At 36.2% G+C, this 17,858-nt stretch overlaps 1 protein-coding gene across 3 annotated transcripts in view; it reads right to left on the bottom strand.

Annotated features, from left to right (window-relative positions):
• The window catches only part of rdx (BTB/POZ and MATH domain-containing protein rdx), a 127,813-nt gene that overhangs the window by 3,574 nt on the left and 106,381 nt on the right, over positions 1 to 17,858 (bottom strand). For all 3 annotated transcript variants that reach the window (XM_077440116.1, XM_077440117.1, XM_077440115.1), the window contains one exon: positions 3,262 to 3,421. In XM_077440116.1, the coding sequence (XP_077296242.1) occupies positions 3,262 to 3,421 (160 nt within the window). The remainder of the gene's footprint in view (positions 1 to 3,261; positions 3,422 to 17,858) is intronic.

Below are 17,858 nucleotides of genomic sequence, written 5' to 3'. Positions count from 1 at the left end.
GCAACGCCCCGCTCCAGCAGTTTCCAATGGCCGATTACGTACGAGTGCAACTAATTCTGTTTCTACAAACAGTGGTTCGTTCTAGAGAAAGGATCTTGGAACTTCTTTTAGCACCACTTCAAAATATATTTTTTTGCTACGATAGTACTACGCCTTTAACTGAGAAAATGATTTTTTTAATAGATTCATAAAATCCATTTGTATGTAGCTTGTGTATTGTATACGATACGTTTGAACTTACATACATCACACTCAAAAATTTCATTTTTATCCATTTTGAAGTCATTCATGCCAGTTCCGAGATCCCTGTTTTGAACTAATTTCATAGCTTTAAAAGTTTGATAAATACGAAGAAAAAAAAAACGAAAATGGAAATTCAAAAAATAAAAGTCGTAGATTAAATTTTATTAAAAAAAATAAAAAATTCAGAGCCATACACTGTTAGATGAAGGCTTTTCCAACATGCTTCCACTCGTCTCTATTTTAGGCAACTCTCATTCATTTATCTCATCCCACTTTTTTATTTATTTATTTCATCCACCCATCTCTCTTGTGGCCTTCCTTACATTCTCTCGAGTACTTTTCGAGCACTTCTTTCATTCATCTATTCTCCATTCATCTAACTACGTAACCCACCTATTGCCATTTTAATCTCTTCAACCCCACAATTACTACATCAAACACCGTTGTCATACTTCTAATTCTAACCCATATACATATGTATCTCTTTGCTATACTTCATTGAGTACACTAGACCTAATGCAGCATTCTAGCGTTAAAGTAAATGCCATGCTATATATGTACATATATATTCGTATAAAAAAATATTATTCGTATTTGGACTATGAACTGAAATGTTATATTTCGATTAGAGCCATTTAATACAGACGAAAATTGTAAATATACACGGTTTTGGAAGGAGTATATCAGTTCATTTAAACTGAAGGAGCAGTAAGAATAGAAGAAGGTGACATAACTGATTGATTAGGAGTATATGTGTATGATAATAATATCAAGTCACAAATACAGAATTCTACAAGAAAAACCGGTCGTGGAAGCAAAATAAGAATGTTACATTAAGTATTCAATACGGAAGTTTCTAAGGTACGAATCAATAGGATGATTGCCAACCTTCATAAGACCCACAGCAAGAAAACGAACAAACCTTCAAATAATTATTAGAAGGTTTTGGCTATTGCTTCACATGTAAATGTCAGCAATTTAATGTGCGTTAATTCTTGATCTACAATTGCCACATTTTCTATTCACAGCAACATTAGAGAGCATAGCAGATTATGGAAAAACGGCAAAAGGAAGTGAAGTGACGGTCAAAATACTGCTCCCTCAATGATGGGTTAAAATAAATTGTAGTTCGAGCAAGGTTTGTGTCCGATTCAATTAGAATTCGAGCAAAGAAGCACAAGATTTAATATCAAATGCTACGATTATACATTCAAGGCTAATCGGAGTATGTAACTCGCAGAGGAATACGTACGTATGTACATTACATACACATCTTTGGATCCATTGTCTGCTTGCATCTTATCCGGTCACGTCTCAGCGAGCGCTGTTTTCATTCCTTCGACTTGGAAACGAGTACATATATTTTCCCCGAGTTGCTTTACTACAACACCGCCATATATTTCCTCCTCGTTCTTTCGATCCGTTTCCGAATCGCATTAGTCTTTCGCTTCTCCGCGAAAGATTTGTTTCCTCCCGGTTTTACCCCGACTTCTGTATTCGGGAGCGAGACCGCGGAAATATATATTTTTTCAGATGGGGTTCGTTGAAGCCACATAACGAGGTCGATTTGTCATTCCCGCGAGATCCCCGAGTGGATAATTAAAGCCTATCGTTTTCTAGGAAAACAACAATAGTCGCAGAACAAAGGAATGAGAATAAGTAGGTGTTTGGGTGAGGAGACGGGCAAATTTGTAAATATTGCACGTATTTTACGCGATGTTTTGCAAAGTCGCGAGAGAATCGCATTTGCATACTAAATTAGAGGGGTGGATTCTGAGACAACGTACATAGACTCAAATTAGATCGTAATGTTGATGATTACAATTAGATATTTATATTAGAAAATTAAAAAAAAATACTAGTCTTGCTATAAATGTATATACATATGCATATAGGTAGATTAAATTTGAATGAAAGTTTGGTAGATTTGCTCTCAATGTAAATAAATTAATCGAAAATATGATAGGTGTAATATTTGTAACTGTAATGTATTTTTATACGACATACATAAGATCAAAGTTGTTTATATAATATTTCATGATGAATAGACAAAAAGTTCATTCATTCCAATTCCCTTACGAATCAAAATAAAATAGGACAAGTTCCTACAACACTTATTACATTTAATTTAGTTCATTTTATACATATATGAATACTAAAACAAATGATTTGTATCTGGCAATCACAACACAACCACTGCAAAGGAAAATGCTCAAGTCGACACAAACATGTATTCGTGTAATCATGCTTTTAAACTATCGTATTACGTAAAACAAAATCGTTTCAGAGTGTCTTGGGGAGGATGTAAATAAAGATAGAGATTAGTCACAGAGATTTGTCCACAAGCAATTCGTCTGTCGTAGCGGTCTTTGAAAGACCAGCAACATATCGATTGTATTCACCAAACATTTATTTCAACATAGATTAATAGGGCGAAAATATACTGAGTGGTACGGGACGTCTTATCTTTGGCTCCCCGCTATGACAGTGGGTGTTCCCCAAACCGAATTCGGGTGTAGTTGCACGTGCAGAGTGTATATGTTTCTCCTACATTTCTTCAAATCTTTCAAATTCAAGGATAAAATATCACCAAAAACACTCCAGGGGGTGATTTTTGGGACTGTGTACCACGTGAAAGTGCTAGGGGTGCAGCTTTTTTTCGCATGTTTAAAAGTATCCAAAAAAAAAAACACGTACCACGTACCATTCAGTGTGTTTTCGCCATTATGATTTTTTATATTTGTTATTATATAATTGAAGTTTTTTGTAGATCATATATATAATCTAATACTAAAATTGCATTTGATGAAAAAAAAATCGTCAGAATTGATGTTGTCGGATTTATATTTCGATGTGTCTGTTGTGGGGTCTTTCATATTGTATCAAGCTACGACAGATGCAAGTTAAAACCCCTACGAAAGACTTGTTTGCAGATAAATCTCTACGTGGATGGCCAACTTTTTGCACTCTGGCGCTGCCAAATTTGACTTAATGAATGGAACCATCCGTGATGCTGACCTGAGTAAAGCACCAGTTCTCTGCGACGGGGGTGTTACCGTCCTGTAAGGGCGGGCTTGGCACTCGGCTGACGGCCATTCCGCCGCCCGCCGGGTGCAGGTTGGACGAGACGCGCCCCGACTGCTGCCCGCCCGCGGGACACTCACTCGTCACCGGCAACCTGAAAAAATCCAACAAAAAAATTAGTCATCAAGTCTAAAACAAACATAATTATATATAATCAAAGGCAAAAAGTCGAAAGCGACTCAATTCCGTTCCATTTGTCAAGTCCCACCCCCACTCCATATAAAAGATGCGCACGCTAAGAGTGTGCACTGACTGTGGCTTATGCGCATATTTTTCGATGAGTGGGGGTAAGCCTAATATATAATTTCGAAAAAGACTTTGTAAGTACATATATAATGTCGGTTGGTAACATCGAAAACAAATCAAATTCTATGAGAACGATTCGATATATATTTTTTTCGATTCAAATTAATTTAATAAAAAAACAAATGAATATTTACTATAGGATTCGCCATGTTTAAGCTGTTTATATTACAAATACTGAGCGAAGCCAGGTAAAACAACTAGTACAAAATAAATGTAAAATAGAAGCTATTAAAATAAACTGAATATATATTGTGAACATAAGAATAGATTAAAAATAATAATAATATAAAATGATAATTATTAGAAAACCAATTTTGTGCCCGTTGATTTCAACGAGTGGTTTCGGAAAGGAATTTAAATAAAATTATATGTTATATATAAATAAAATGTAAGATCACTTTATACGCGTACGCGCGCACGTATCAATAGAAAAAGTTGAGTGCGCGCATTACACGCTGTCGAGTCCAACCCGTTCATCCGTTCGAAATGATGAATGGATGTATGTCTGTGTATTCGTGAATGTGTACGCTCCCGCGCAACTGACGTCACCCGTTTCAACGCAAGTGTTCAATATCAGGAGCACATGTCAGACGTTCCACACCCCCCACCCCCACTTTCCCGCGTATTCTCGAAACGATCGGTCATCACTAGAGGTAGGATAATCACAGTGCTATCCATTGTTCGGAAAATCTTTAACAATGCATTTACAACCTTTGAACAATACACGGCCCCCTCAGGCTCCGGTGACTAGTCATCACGCCACATCCCTATGCATAAAGTACATATACGTAGTCCTGGTATTCTCAAATTTGTTTTTTTGAAATCTACCCACAAACATACATCGCGTCCGTTTTTATATATATTATTATTATTATAGTAACATGAGAAATACGCAAGATAATTGTTTAGATAAAATCGTTTCAGTAAGATAAAAACATTGTACGAAGTGCGAGGTGGGTGACATCACACCGCACAGCATGCGACAATTGGATACCCTTGATGCAAGCCGTTCAATATTGCATTGTAATTACATAAGAAAATGTGTCTTATTATTTGCATTGAGATCGTGCTGATGGAGACCTGCTTTCGATATGAATTGGGTCACAGAAACGCAGAATACATACAATTAAATGATAGATGCTAAAACGGAGACGGTGGAAGTAAATAATAATAAAATAAATTATACAAGGCAAGGGTGAATTTAACCGAGCCATAAGGAAAGGTTTCGAAAGTTTACTATGTATGTACATATGTAGGAGTAGTAAACTATGTAATGGACCGAAGTTTAATCTCGACATACACGAGTCACAGGGCTTTCTCTCTGTATACGGTGAAAGGTTTCATGCCCGTAGGTAAGGTTTCGGGTCCTACACACAACTATTAAACGCAGGGAATTAATTGAAACTTGTGATATTGATCAACGTTTGAGTTATAATCCATCGTACTAATATTCAGTACGTAAAATTTTCAACTGCAGGTAAAAATGTATAAAAAAGAAAAATACCTGTCGAAAACAACCTTGAAATATTAAGGTAAAATCATTAATGAGAAAAGAAGCAGGTATGCACATTTTAACGAAAAGGTACAGGTACATTTGCGAGATATTACAATCAAGTCAGCATTGAACAAAGATTGTGGGGATTCACTAGTAAAATAATTCTAAAATCGAATATATAATTTCGAAAGAGACTTTGTATGTATGTTTGTTTGGTTCGTAGGATTCGTGACAGTCAATTTAATAAAAAAAACAATCGAATATTCAAATAAATTTAAATAAAATTTTTAAAACTATTCAAATAAATTTAATCAAATGTTTATTATATATTTAGGCATGTTTAGCGGTTTATATTACAAATACCGAGCGAAGCCGGGTAAAGACAATAGTAAAATATAAAATTTAAATCCGTTTTCGTTAGTTGTTTATGTTTAAGTATAATTCGTGATAAAATCAAAATAGTTCTAGTAAGAAATGAAATGTTAATTACGTTATCTACATACTGAATACATGAAGTATTGTTGATCGTGAAATAATTCGACCTTGAAGTTTTGACTAATTTTTTTTTTGTATTTGCGTTAAAAAACCGTTTAGAAACAGAATTGGTAATATAAATAATATATACCTAGTGGTGATCAATCTGCACATCTCACAGTGAAAATCACACCCACAACACATCGCAAAGTTTCCAAAATACGAACTGATGACGAAAGTGAGCCAAAGCACACGGTCGTTGTGACGAGACTGACAATCACGATGACCGACTACCACCGACTGGCGAGGGTTTCTACCTATAGAAAGTGGGTCCATCAGGACCCCCCCGGCAACTGTACCCCGATGGATGGAAACAAACAGTACCTCACCGACGCTAATGTGAACGACAAAAAAAAGGCGTAAAGCACACAATGAGCAGGGTGGGCCAAACTGCAGAAATATACCTGGGCGATTCAAGGGTGTGCGCTTTGAGTTAATTATCGTTTCGTAAAAATTGACAGGTGAGTGTGTACGTGTTGGCGTACAGCATCCGCACAACTGATCTGATGAATCATTCCGCGGTGGCATGCATGTACGTGCGACACGTCAATTCGTGCTTAATAAACAGCAAATGACGATTTGAACGAGAAAAAATCGTGATCGTCTCGAAGGTCACGTGTGATCTCATCTCGAGGGTTGGCGATGATGGCGCACATTAGGGCTGATTTGTGACGAATTCGATTGCTGTGTTTGTGTGTACCTTTGAACAATAGATTGTTGAAGGTGAATGCGAGAGGTCGAATCGATACAGCTGCATGTATTAAATTAGCAATTCAGCAAAAATTCACACTTGTGTTGAATTAATCTCTCGGAACGAACGCTAGAGTCTTGTCCGGAGTAATTTAGTCACCGTATTGCAAAAGGTACTGCAAGAAAGTTGAAGCAGGCGCGATGCATACTCGATGTATTGCAAAAGAGACCATTTGAAATAGAGACGAAAGCGTATGCAAAAAGGAATGATCGTGAAATGAACCTACAAGTTTGAGCAAGTCGTTCGTATGTGTTTTAACTACACCAGTTATATAGCTATTGAATTTTATCTAAATAAGTTATCACATTAAAAAAATCATGTCGTGAAAGCTCATCACTACATACATATAGTGATGAACTTTAGACATATATTAACACCTCATAAAGCATTCAAAATAGTATATAGAGTCAGCCTTCTATAACTTTTGTCTATAAAGATTTGTTTAGCAACAAAACGTACTGGATAAAACGTCCTCTTATATTTTCACTGATTGATTTTCTGATATTTCTTACGTATTTTGCTAAACCGACCCAGCGCGTTATAGGAGGGTTGACTATAGTTACATATCTTTGAAGCAATAATTTGAACTGTCGGTTAGTCACCAGATCAACTAATTTTATTAATGTCATTCTGCTTTATTTAATAACTTAAGTATTATAACTAAGTGAGAAGTAATTCTATACTTAACATTATTATATCCAGCAGAATAACTTTGCGTTAATGCTAACCACCGAGAGGTTCATGAAAATAATTTATTTTGAAGTATTTTTGTAGTGCTGCTGGTCAGACTAGGATATTAGTGACTCCAAGTCGGTCGTTTCCTATTAAAGTTGGCCATCGTATCTAATTTCATTATTGAAACGGCTCCTCATCAAAATGGCAAAACCATCCTACCTATTTGTCACAACTATTAAAATATGGTTTCAAATGTATATATGTACAAGTTTAATACCATGGACGTCGCCCAGGGGTAAAACTCGTAATGCCATCATGGTTAAATATAAATTTAAATCAATATCGATTTTAAATGTGTATTTTCGTATTGCGACTACCGATAATATTACATGTACCCTCATTAATAGATGTATTTATTTCATTAACAGACGTAGTATTACAAGAGTTCGAGTTAAAAAACGTAAAGGAGGTTAGTAAAAATGCTACTGCTTCAAAGCCAAGCCCTGATTCGAAGTGCCGCCACTGAGATCGCACAGCAAATATAAGAACAACAATGGGGTCCCACATAAACGCGCGTTTTCCTCTTGAGCTGGAAATAATTGATTTTAAAAAGCAATCAATCACCGAGTAGGGTTGCCGACCAGACGGCACCGGGGCTCCAGTAATAGCCCTAGCCGGTGTGCGCTAATGCCGCGACAGCTTATCCAAGCACGGAGATCAATTACGACTTTACGCTGATGACAAAAGCCCGTAAGAAGGAGGAGAAGACGATACAGATTCGTTACATATATGCGTGTGTGATTTAAAAAACGTTTAGTTTGGAAATGAAGAGAGGACATGGAGGACCCACCGCGGCGCGAGGATCCGCCGACCATCAAAACGTCAAGCGGATTGATGCGGTCATATCAGATTTGTAATGGGAGGCCTATGTAGACTCTAGCAAATAAAAAAAATAATAAACGTATACGTTGATTTGAGGCATATATCACTGCATAGAAGCTCATCTCAATTCTTTAGCAGAAAACCATATTGTATTTGAGGAGAGATGGCCTCATATGAGGGTCAATTCCTCAAGGCAGGCATATATTAAGTCCGAGTACAAAAAGTAAAAACAAATTTATTCAAGTATCATTTTCAACCTTCGTTGTTTTTGTTTCATTTCAAATAACAGTGTATAAAATGTATACAATTATACAGAAAGTTGTGTGTATGCTGTGTTAAGGATTAAATGTATCAAAGAAGCGTTTGCAAGGACTACCGTCCATCAGTTGACATTTGAGCATTTTTTCTGCTGATTCGAATGAAACCGGTAAAACGGCATAGTTGTCTTATCAAACATGGCGATGTCCGACGTGACAACGAATCGGTTAAAAAATTAACAACAGCGCTATAAACAAATTGTAAATCGGCAATCAATGTTGATATAAACGGGCAATTCGGTTTTACGGCGTTTCTGAATCGATCGTTAATCTTCCATAAAATGAGAAGAGGAGTCTGAGGGTTGGCTCACAATAATATTGCGGTTAGACCACAAAATGAACGCTTAAACCTTAAACGATCGTTGATACCATCTTATATGACAGCGAACCTGCCACCCACGAACAGCCAGCTACCGGGTTACCACACACTGGCTCAACTTCAAATAATATAATAAAAAAAACGCTTTTGAAGCATGTGTGTGTGTGTGTTTCAAAACACAAATGACACCACAAGTTAATTTAATGATCAATAAAACGAAGCTGCGTATACCTAAATAGGCGCTTCTCAGCCTAAAATTAACTTGTGTGTCGCGGAGAAAGCGTAAAAGTTGGAAACGAACAAACGATAAGACCAGTTATGCGTGCGATAAAACAAATATAAAAGAAACATCTGCGATGACAGATGATCCGGTTATTATATCGAGAAAGCGAATCTTAAAAAACGCAATAAATAAAATAGAACGGGAAAGAGGGATAGCCTTTCGTTCCGAATTCGTGAATTTACAACAACAAAAAAAAGTGAAAATAGCCGTTGCATAATTAGAAATTGAATTCGTTTTGCAAGGTATGTATGGTAAAAGTGACTCGCTAAGTTTCTAAACGAAGAATTATTACACAACGAAATGACACCTCCGATCGTATCGAGTCTTTTTGTGATGAGGATGGATCTCGCATGCCACCCACGCGTTCTATATATTATACAACATCCCCCAAATTAATCGATGATATGTATCCACCTACCATGCGAAACGACTTTGTAGACCTCCACGAAAAAAGGTAAAAAGAAAAAAAAAATAATATTTGAGACGAAATGTGAAACCTCTATAATTGAAAAAGGATACAAAAGGAGAGGATTTTAGAGAAACGCCGCAGGCAATGTAGCGGTCGGAAGCGATCCCTCAGCAGAATCCGTTCATAATGCACAATTAATTAATTAAACCTTCGAGGGTGGTCGTTGCAACTTGAATATTTCAAAAGTTAATGTTGAAGCCATTGTGTGCAGTCTGTGTGGGATTGTGTTTAGTTTAAGCTCACATCAAAGTCATACATACATATATATGAAGTTAGAATGAAATCAGAATACAACTTTTTCAAAGAAAAATCGTGAAAACTACGTACGTACATATTGCATGATCTCGCTAACTGAGCGTATCGCAATGATTTGTAAGAGGTTCGAACAATTCGCAATTGTACGCACTTTTTTCGTGGCGAATAATTATGCACACTTTCTACGTCGGCCATTTTCACCCGATGAGATTTCTTTTCCGATCGAAGCAATAATTGTGAAATATAATTGTATCTCACGGGAGACATTTGAATGAAAAAAGCCCGCTGCAAAAAAGTGCAAACCTACGAATTTACATGAATAGAATCTAAGAAAGCTAATTAAAGTGCAAAAGCGCATAAAAAGGGTCACATGTGCACATGTATTATATATGCTGTGTAATAATAATACGCGGATAAGAGAGCCTTTTTCCCCGTTTTGTGAAATGAAAAAGCAATTTAGTGCGCTTGCTGCTCCCTTAAAATGTGTTTGCGTGGACCACCCCGGGTGGGTGTCGCGAGCCATGGATAGGGGTTGTCAACTATTGCAAAAATCCATACAGCTCGGTACAAGTTGATAGAAAACATTCGCGAATTCAATTAGGCAAATACTGTTTGAAAAGAGGCTAATCGAACTTTGTGCTTATATGTAAGTACCGTTATAAAGTAATTGATTTAAATTACCTACGAGTGAGTGCGGTTTTTAATTAAATAAGTACTTTGACTTTTGCCCTGTGAATTAATTATACTGAGAATTTGTTCCAATTCTTTAAAGTAAAACTTTTTAAGTGAATTGCTGAACACGTCACGAAAATTTGCAATGCACACAAGTTGAACGATGGTTCATATATTTCTTGAAACACAGAGCTTTGCACATGTAAAAAAAAAAGCGTTATCACGCCTGATCTGTGATATGCACCCAAGACAAAAATCACCCCTAGAGTGTTTTCGGTGATATATTATCCTTGTATTGATATACTTTTGACAATTATCGTTAACGGTGATTCCCATATTTGAAGATATGTAGGAGAAACTCGAAATAAAAAGATCGTATACAGATTTTGTGTTACGAAGTTATGTTTTCTATTCGTTACGTGTTTCGATGAAAAACACTAAATATATTTTTTGTCAACTCTGACGATCTGATACGGCGATGAACTATTCAATTTTAAATAACAACGTGTAACACATTTAAAGTGTCGATGAATAAAATAAAGCGTCGAATTCCGTTCTGCGAAATTTGTTAGAAAAACACGTGACAAGTTTCTCGTCTCGTTCTAAGTGTCAACTTTTCAATGTCAAGAGTCATTGCATAATCGTTTCCTAACATTCAGCGCGTTGATAAAAATAAATCGAACAACACTATTTATTTCAAATACATGGCAATATCAATTCAATTACACATTATCTACACCAGATAACGTGCTAGCGAATTTATGGCGAAATTCGCTTCAGTTGAGCGCAGTTTTGACCTTGCCATCGATTCACTCAAAATACATTTTATTGTTACCTGCGAACGAAGATCGATGAATTTTGAGTGGGCACAGTGACATAATCCACCGTTCGGCTTAGAATTAACACGCGTCGTCACGAATATGCAAATCGTTATTGAACATCCTTTGCTTCATTATGCGCGACGAGCGCGTTTGGAAGCTGTTTTAGAATGCGACATTTAGCAACCGCGGGCGAATTTCAGTAATCTTCAATAACGAACATTACGAGAGGCGATACAAAAAGTAAAATGGTTACGAGCACCTGGAATAGACGACTTAGCAAGGAGCGCCGCGGGTGGCCCATGCGATGGTGATATTCCCTCACATAATATGGCCGAAGTCAACAAACACATCACAGCTGTTCGGTAAAATTAATATTTAACTGAAAGGCAAACTTTTACACCGCATTGATTTTCAATTACCTCCGAACAAAATTTGAAAAAAAAATCCTACACATACTAGAACTAGCATAGTCCAAACAACGTAGAAAGTTTTGCATTAAAACTGAACGATTAAATTAAATTTCATCGTTCAGTTTTATTATTATTAAAGTAACTTTTAACTCGCAGCGTAGCTCTCTTGCCAAGTGATTTACTAAACTGCCCTCTCCTATTGCAAATTCAGCTAGTCTGAATTTGCTAATTGTTGCAAGCATTGTACATATGCTTGTGGTTTATTATAAATATTTCTACAACTGCTACATTGGAATAATTTGATTAAACCATTGTGCCGATTTGGGGCGACTTATTATGGCACTATGATGTAAGAAAAAAAATGGTTAGTTAATTCATCGGTATGGTCAGTTATACTTTTCGAATGGGGAATATATAACTTTAATTTAGATAGAATTCATTATTTATTTTAGTAGTACAAAGAATTTTAATTCGGCTACTTTACACTTCATACTATTCTCTCGGTACACCTTAACTTTGTTTCAAATACTTTTAACTATAACGTAGATAATATTCGCTTGGTACAGCTTAACGTATAATACTTAAATTATGATAACTAAGCTATTAAAATATAGAAAAATAAAAAAAATACTTGATAAAAATAAAAACAAGCACGGTTTAATTAAGTAGAAGAAATATAAACATGGTTAAGAAAAATAGTAACGACTTGTGATAGTAATTTCATGTGCAATGTTGAATAAATAAATTATTCCAACTTGTTAATTTATTTAATTTGTTTGATGTTGAAAAATAAATTATTCAACATTAGTAAAGTTGAATAATTAATTTTTCATGCGATGTATTTGTACATTATTTTTAATAAAGTGAATATGGTCAAAATTTAAGTTCAATTAATTAGCACACAATTTGAATGTCTTCAAACTTCATCTGTCAATAAAAATTGAAATACTAACCACTCGACACAATAACTGACCGTTTATTATAATAACTGGCTAAAGGCATTTAAAGTTGTACGTCATAAATGTAAGTCAATACATTATTGAATAGGTCAATTGTTGAACAAATCAATGAAAAGGTTGAATATCTTTAGATTACATAGGTAGAAGATAACATGCCAATGTATAATTGATATAATCACACTTGGCAAATAAGAGACATGGAAGAGTTTTGAAGGTAAGAAAATGATGTTTCAAGGGAACAACAATATCGACGCCACCTTGTCTGTTTTGTCAATATTTGTACAGGCAAATATTAACAGAGGCTTTGTGTCGGCTATGCTGTGCGGTCAACAACGTATGTAAACTTACAACGACTGATTGTTAAAGAATCTGCTGGTGGTCTTTAGCCTCTTTGAATCCATGTTTGAATAGGAAGTCACAATGGTCTCACAACATGAATCAGGAGAGGTTGAACTATAATACATAGCACACGCTATAGTGTCCGAATATGGTAACGTACTATCGAAATTGTGTTTAAAAAAAATCGATGTCGATAGGAGGGAGAGGCAGATAAATAAAAGGGAACGAATTTATCATCAAATAGAAGCCGTGATCGGAAAAGGTGAAACTAGGAAGTGAACGCCACAAAAGAGAAACTATATGAAGAAAGGCGAACGTTACCGAACCCAACTCAACACAGAAGAGAAATTATCTCTCTTTTACGAACGAAAAAGTGTTTCGCGGCTGTGACTTGTGCAAGTGAAGTGAAGTGAAGTGAGCGGTTGTGACATAAGTCGGCGAACTGATACCACCTGCCCGTCCCAAAAAGTCGATAAAAGGTTGAGCGCCACTGACATGGGTGGTCAGCTGGAAAAAAAGATCGATTGCACAATCGGTTACAGCAATTAGTTAATTAATTAACACTTTGCATAAACGACGCGCGAATGCAATCGGAATTCAGATCGATCGTTTAATCATCAAATGCAGCAGCAGGTGTGCTGTCGACGTATATATATATAATATAATCGATTATTAATTTCAGTCGAATTTTGACGTACGCATGGGGTTAAAAACGGACAAACAGGAAAAACACGATCTGAAAGGTTAACCGGGTGCATTTTTACTAGTTATTTATTCAGTTGGAATTAAGTTTTTTCATACGGTTTGTAGACCGAACGTTTGGACGACCTTTAAAAGTGTACGTTTCGACTGGTACAATTTATTCATTGGAATAAATGTTAATTAAATCCTACCATTAAGTAGTTACAAACTATAATGGAATTAGCAAAACGTAAGTTGTAGCTCCAGGTCAAGCAACAATAGGCAATAATAAGTACTATTACAATGTCCAACGTTACGGTAGCTCAATCAATGAAATGCAGGTCAACAAATAAGGTAATTATATGCACGTACTTCACATTAACATTAACGCTACTAAGGCAATTTCATATAAACATTAAATCAACAATAAAATAACATTCTTGAAATGCGCTAATTATACATCTACACCTAACAGAAGTCTTCAAATGAATAAAGAACCGGCGTCGCCCGGCCCCAATGAATCGTTTTTGTATGAGGCTTCTTGCATAGCAAGATATGTATGTATACTCAATGTCATCCAGGAGATTTTATTTAAAAAAAAAAATTTTTTCTAATGCTCCTGAGCGACACATATGGTATTAAACGTACATATGTATATAAATCTATAAACTATAAATTTGAAAACATATTCAAATAGTGTTGACAAATTGTATGTAAGAAGGTTTTGCCAATTTGATAAGAAACCGCTTCAACAATAAAATAAGATAAATTGACAAACTCCGATCGACTTTGAGTCAATAATATCAAAATCTGAACAGCAGCACTGCAGAAATACTTCCAAATAAATTATTTTCAATCGAGGTCAACCCAGGGCTTGAACCCGGGAGCCTCTCAGTGGCATTTGAATTTGGCTATTTGAATGAACCCATCTACATACATACATATATAGGTTCGAAGTTAGGTTAACCTTGTACACAAAGTGAACAAACACATTCGATGGGCGTTTTTTGTATGGGAGCCCTTCGATCTAGAGCTCCGCGCCCTTGATTTATTATATCAAAGTCGAAAGCTGTGGCAGTGAATCAAATTCAGAAATATTATATTTATAATCGGTTGTGTTATCAATAATACAAATATTTCCCCCGGTTTTGCACAATCTTAAGCACTTTTACCCTGAAACAAAGATTGTCACGTCCTCGAACTACGATGAACACAAACGTAACGACTTTTGCAAATGTACATATGTACATACATTTAACGAGCATTCAATATGTACTTATACCGTTTCGAAACACCCAACAATACACACCACCTGCCACCGATGCACTTAAACCGAATTCGTTATACGGACCGCCAATCATCATTATACCGAGAGAATATTATATTCATGTGTAAAAAAGTAATAATAAAAAAAAGTTCACACATGTCGGAAAAGTCTTCAGAATGCACGCACTAGCTGCCCTCAGAGAGGAACGTCGACGAAGAACTGAACCGGCCGGAAAAGCGGTTTGTTCCACACAAAGGAAAGTGAGAATTAGAATTGGCCGCGACGCCAGATCTACACAGCTTCCTACAAAAATTACCTAATAGCGATTTTTGCCAGCGTGACGACGAATGGCAACGGCAACAAGCAAACGGCAAGGGCAAACTACGTCACGCGGCTAACTGGCCGGGGAGGTCATCATCACCGCACGGAAGTGCCACGGCCACGAGAAAGGTCCCACAACCGCGAAAACAACAGCTAGGCTCGAAAGTGAGGAACCGTTCAATTAATACTCATGTGTGTATAGGGTCGATCGATCCCCGATAACAATTAGCGTGGCGTCATCGACATCATCGCGCGTTCCGATGATTTCTCACAGCATCATCGTGACTAGTTCGGATGTGTGTACGTTCGGTATGTGCACCGATTTATGTAGAGTGCAACGATCTCTCTGTCGCTCACTTTAATAAAGAACGGTAGTTGGACCAAGTGGCGAACGTCGTCCTCGCGTCTGTAACGTAACATGCGCTCACGGGCAAATTGAGACGCTTTATAGCGAATTCCAATAGCAGACATACTAATATAGACAACCTTCTCGTTTTCCAATGAAAACGCTAAATTTCAACGGCGTATATGTGTATTGAAGATTATACACATTCAAACAAATATGTATGTTTTCGACAAATATGAGCTGCGTACACACTTATGAATGTACGTTCGTGACAGCGCTTATCAAGAATTTGACTGCTTCACTGATTCCAATACAATACAATACAATACAAATTCAATAAAGGATACTTTAACCTCAAATTTAAATGGTAAGCGGTAAGTGAAGCATTAAAATGTAAGCCTTCTAATAAGTGTTATTACATATAAACAACACTATTATAAACATTTCCATTGCCAAAGAATGGTACATGCTAAGTTACATATGGCGATATATTATATGTATTACAACATTTTATAAGTTGATAGTAATAATATAACTCTAAATGACGATTTTTATCGGCTAGAATGTAAATTTAATTTACTGCGATTTTCCACCTCAGAGATACTATTGGTCTGGTAGTCTTCGCTAATCATTATTTTCATAATTGGATGTGATATATGAGATGTTTTGTATTCACGGCTGGTTCTTGTACATACATATATTGGTACTGACTATAGATGCAAGATATTACATTTTTTTTCCTTATTTAACTATTATTATATGTTTTGCGACTACTTCTATTATTGTTTGAACCTTTGTTGCTATTGTTTTTTCTGTTATAATTTTGATCATTATGGCGCATTAGGAATTCATATAATGTCACAATGGTTCAAACTTTAAATAGATAAAATAACCAATGAGATTCGCTTATTTTGCCCCTACTCTTAATAGTCGTTAAATTGGTTGGATTATTTATGCAAAACTACATCAATAGCAATATAGTTCTTGCTTATTGAGACTTGTTCTTTGTATTCAACAGCTAATATAATCATTGATTTCCGTATTCATTATATGTATTACCAGTCGGAATCTATGTGTGTATGTATAATATTATGATCGTGCCCTAAGAATGAACGTAGAAGAATGTAAAAAACTTTTTGATTAAAATTTGAATATTGAACATATTGACAATGCCTTGTCTGCTCTCGGATTAGGGCTGACCCTGCAGAAAGCGAGAATAGGTTCAACAAAGGTCGTTTACTCACAACGAGTAAGGTTTCAATGGCAACAACGACCATTCCCTCACCGGAAAACACGAACTAAACACAGTTGAATTTCAACTAGAACGAGGAAACAATGAGCAGCGGCAAGTACTGTGTCATAGAAAAATAAATAATAAATATTCAAAGTATACGCACGTACGTATAAAATATTATCCGCATACAACGTAACATGGAAACACAGAGAGGCGAGGTCGTTCGCAGAGGCGACCATGGTCACATGCTCGGGCACCACCCATTAACCTTGCCGCGATTAACTTCTAAAATTACAACAGAACACGCGGTGTGACGTCCATCTCCCCTGGCCTGATGCTGAATCAACAGCATCGGAGATTTGCAAAAACACGAGGAGAAAAAATCAATCAAATCGGACTTAGTTACGTGCGCGATCGCTATCTGGAAAATGTGACTTGAGCGTGGAACTGTATCGGCTCTGTGAAGGTCTGCAGATAAGTGCTACATCGATAATATATAATATAATGAGTTGTTTGTCGAAGTGAACATATCAATCGGACAGAGTGAAAATATAGCTAAAGTGTTGATGAAAGTACGCGTTTCTAATTCATTTCCTTTTGGGAGTGATGGATACGTTCACTCGCAATTTGTGAATCGCCGGTGACCCCAAATAGTCGTTTAAATTTTTCGATGGTAACTTTCATATTTCAAACTGACAAAACTGGCGAGGAAAAAAAAGCGAACGAAATGAAAGAAAGAGTGTGCATATATTTTCAAATGAGTTGTGACGGAGAGAGTGTCGAAGAGAGGGCCCCGATCGTGAATACCGCGAACGTTTTGACTTTCGTGCAACAAAGAAAGTATGATTTGTGGAATTCGTATGCATAATGACGGTCGGATAATTGCATCTTACGTCAAAAAAAAATTTACATCGTGACCGTATCAAAACCGGTCCGAATTTGGACTAAACAAAAATGCGCGCGTGAAAAAATTTAAATGATTAATTAGCATATTAATTAAAATTAGTGTTATGCTATCCGTGCTAAGGAAAAAGTATACACTATCACAATCCTTTTTGCATTATTAATTTATATCGTGCTGGAAAAATAAAACGATGACCTAACGCAAGACTAACTTTGTAACATCGGATTCGTATAAGAATGTTTACAATGAATAAATTATAGACGTAGATTTTTGTAACACAATATGTTGCAA

The sequence above is a fragment of the Arctopsyche grandis genome, chromosome 10, assembly GCF_051622035.1.
Source record: "Arctopsyche grandis isolate Sample6627 chromosome 10, ASM5162203v2, whole genome shotgun sequence".
In the NCBI taxonomy this organism is placed as follows: Eukaryota; Metazoa; Arthropoda; class Insecta; order Trichoptera; family Hydropsychidae; genus Arctopsyche; species Arctopsyche grandis.
The sequence above is the reverse complement of the archived record's forward strand: the minus strand, read 5'-3'. Positions and strand labels throughout refer to the sequence as shown.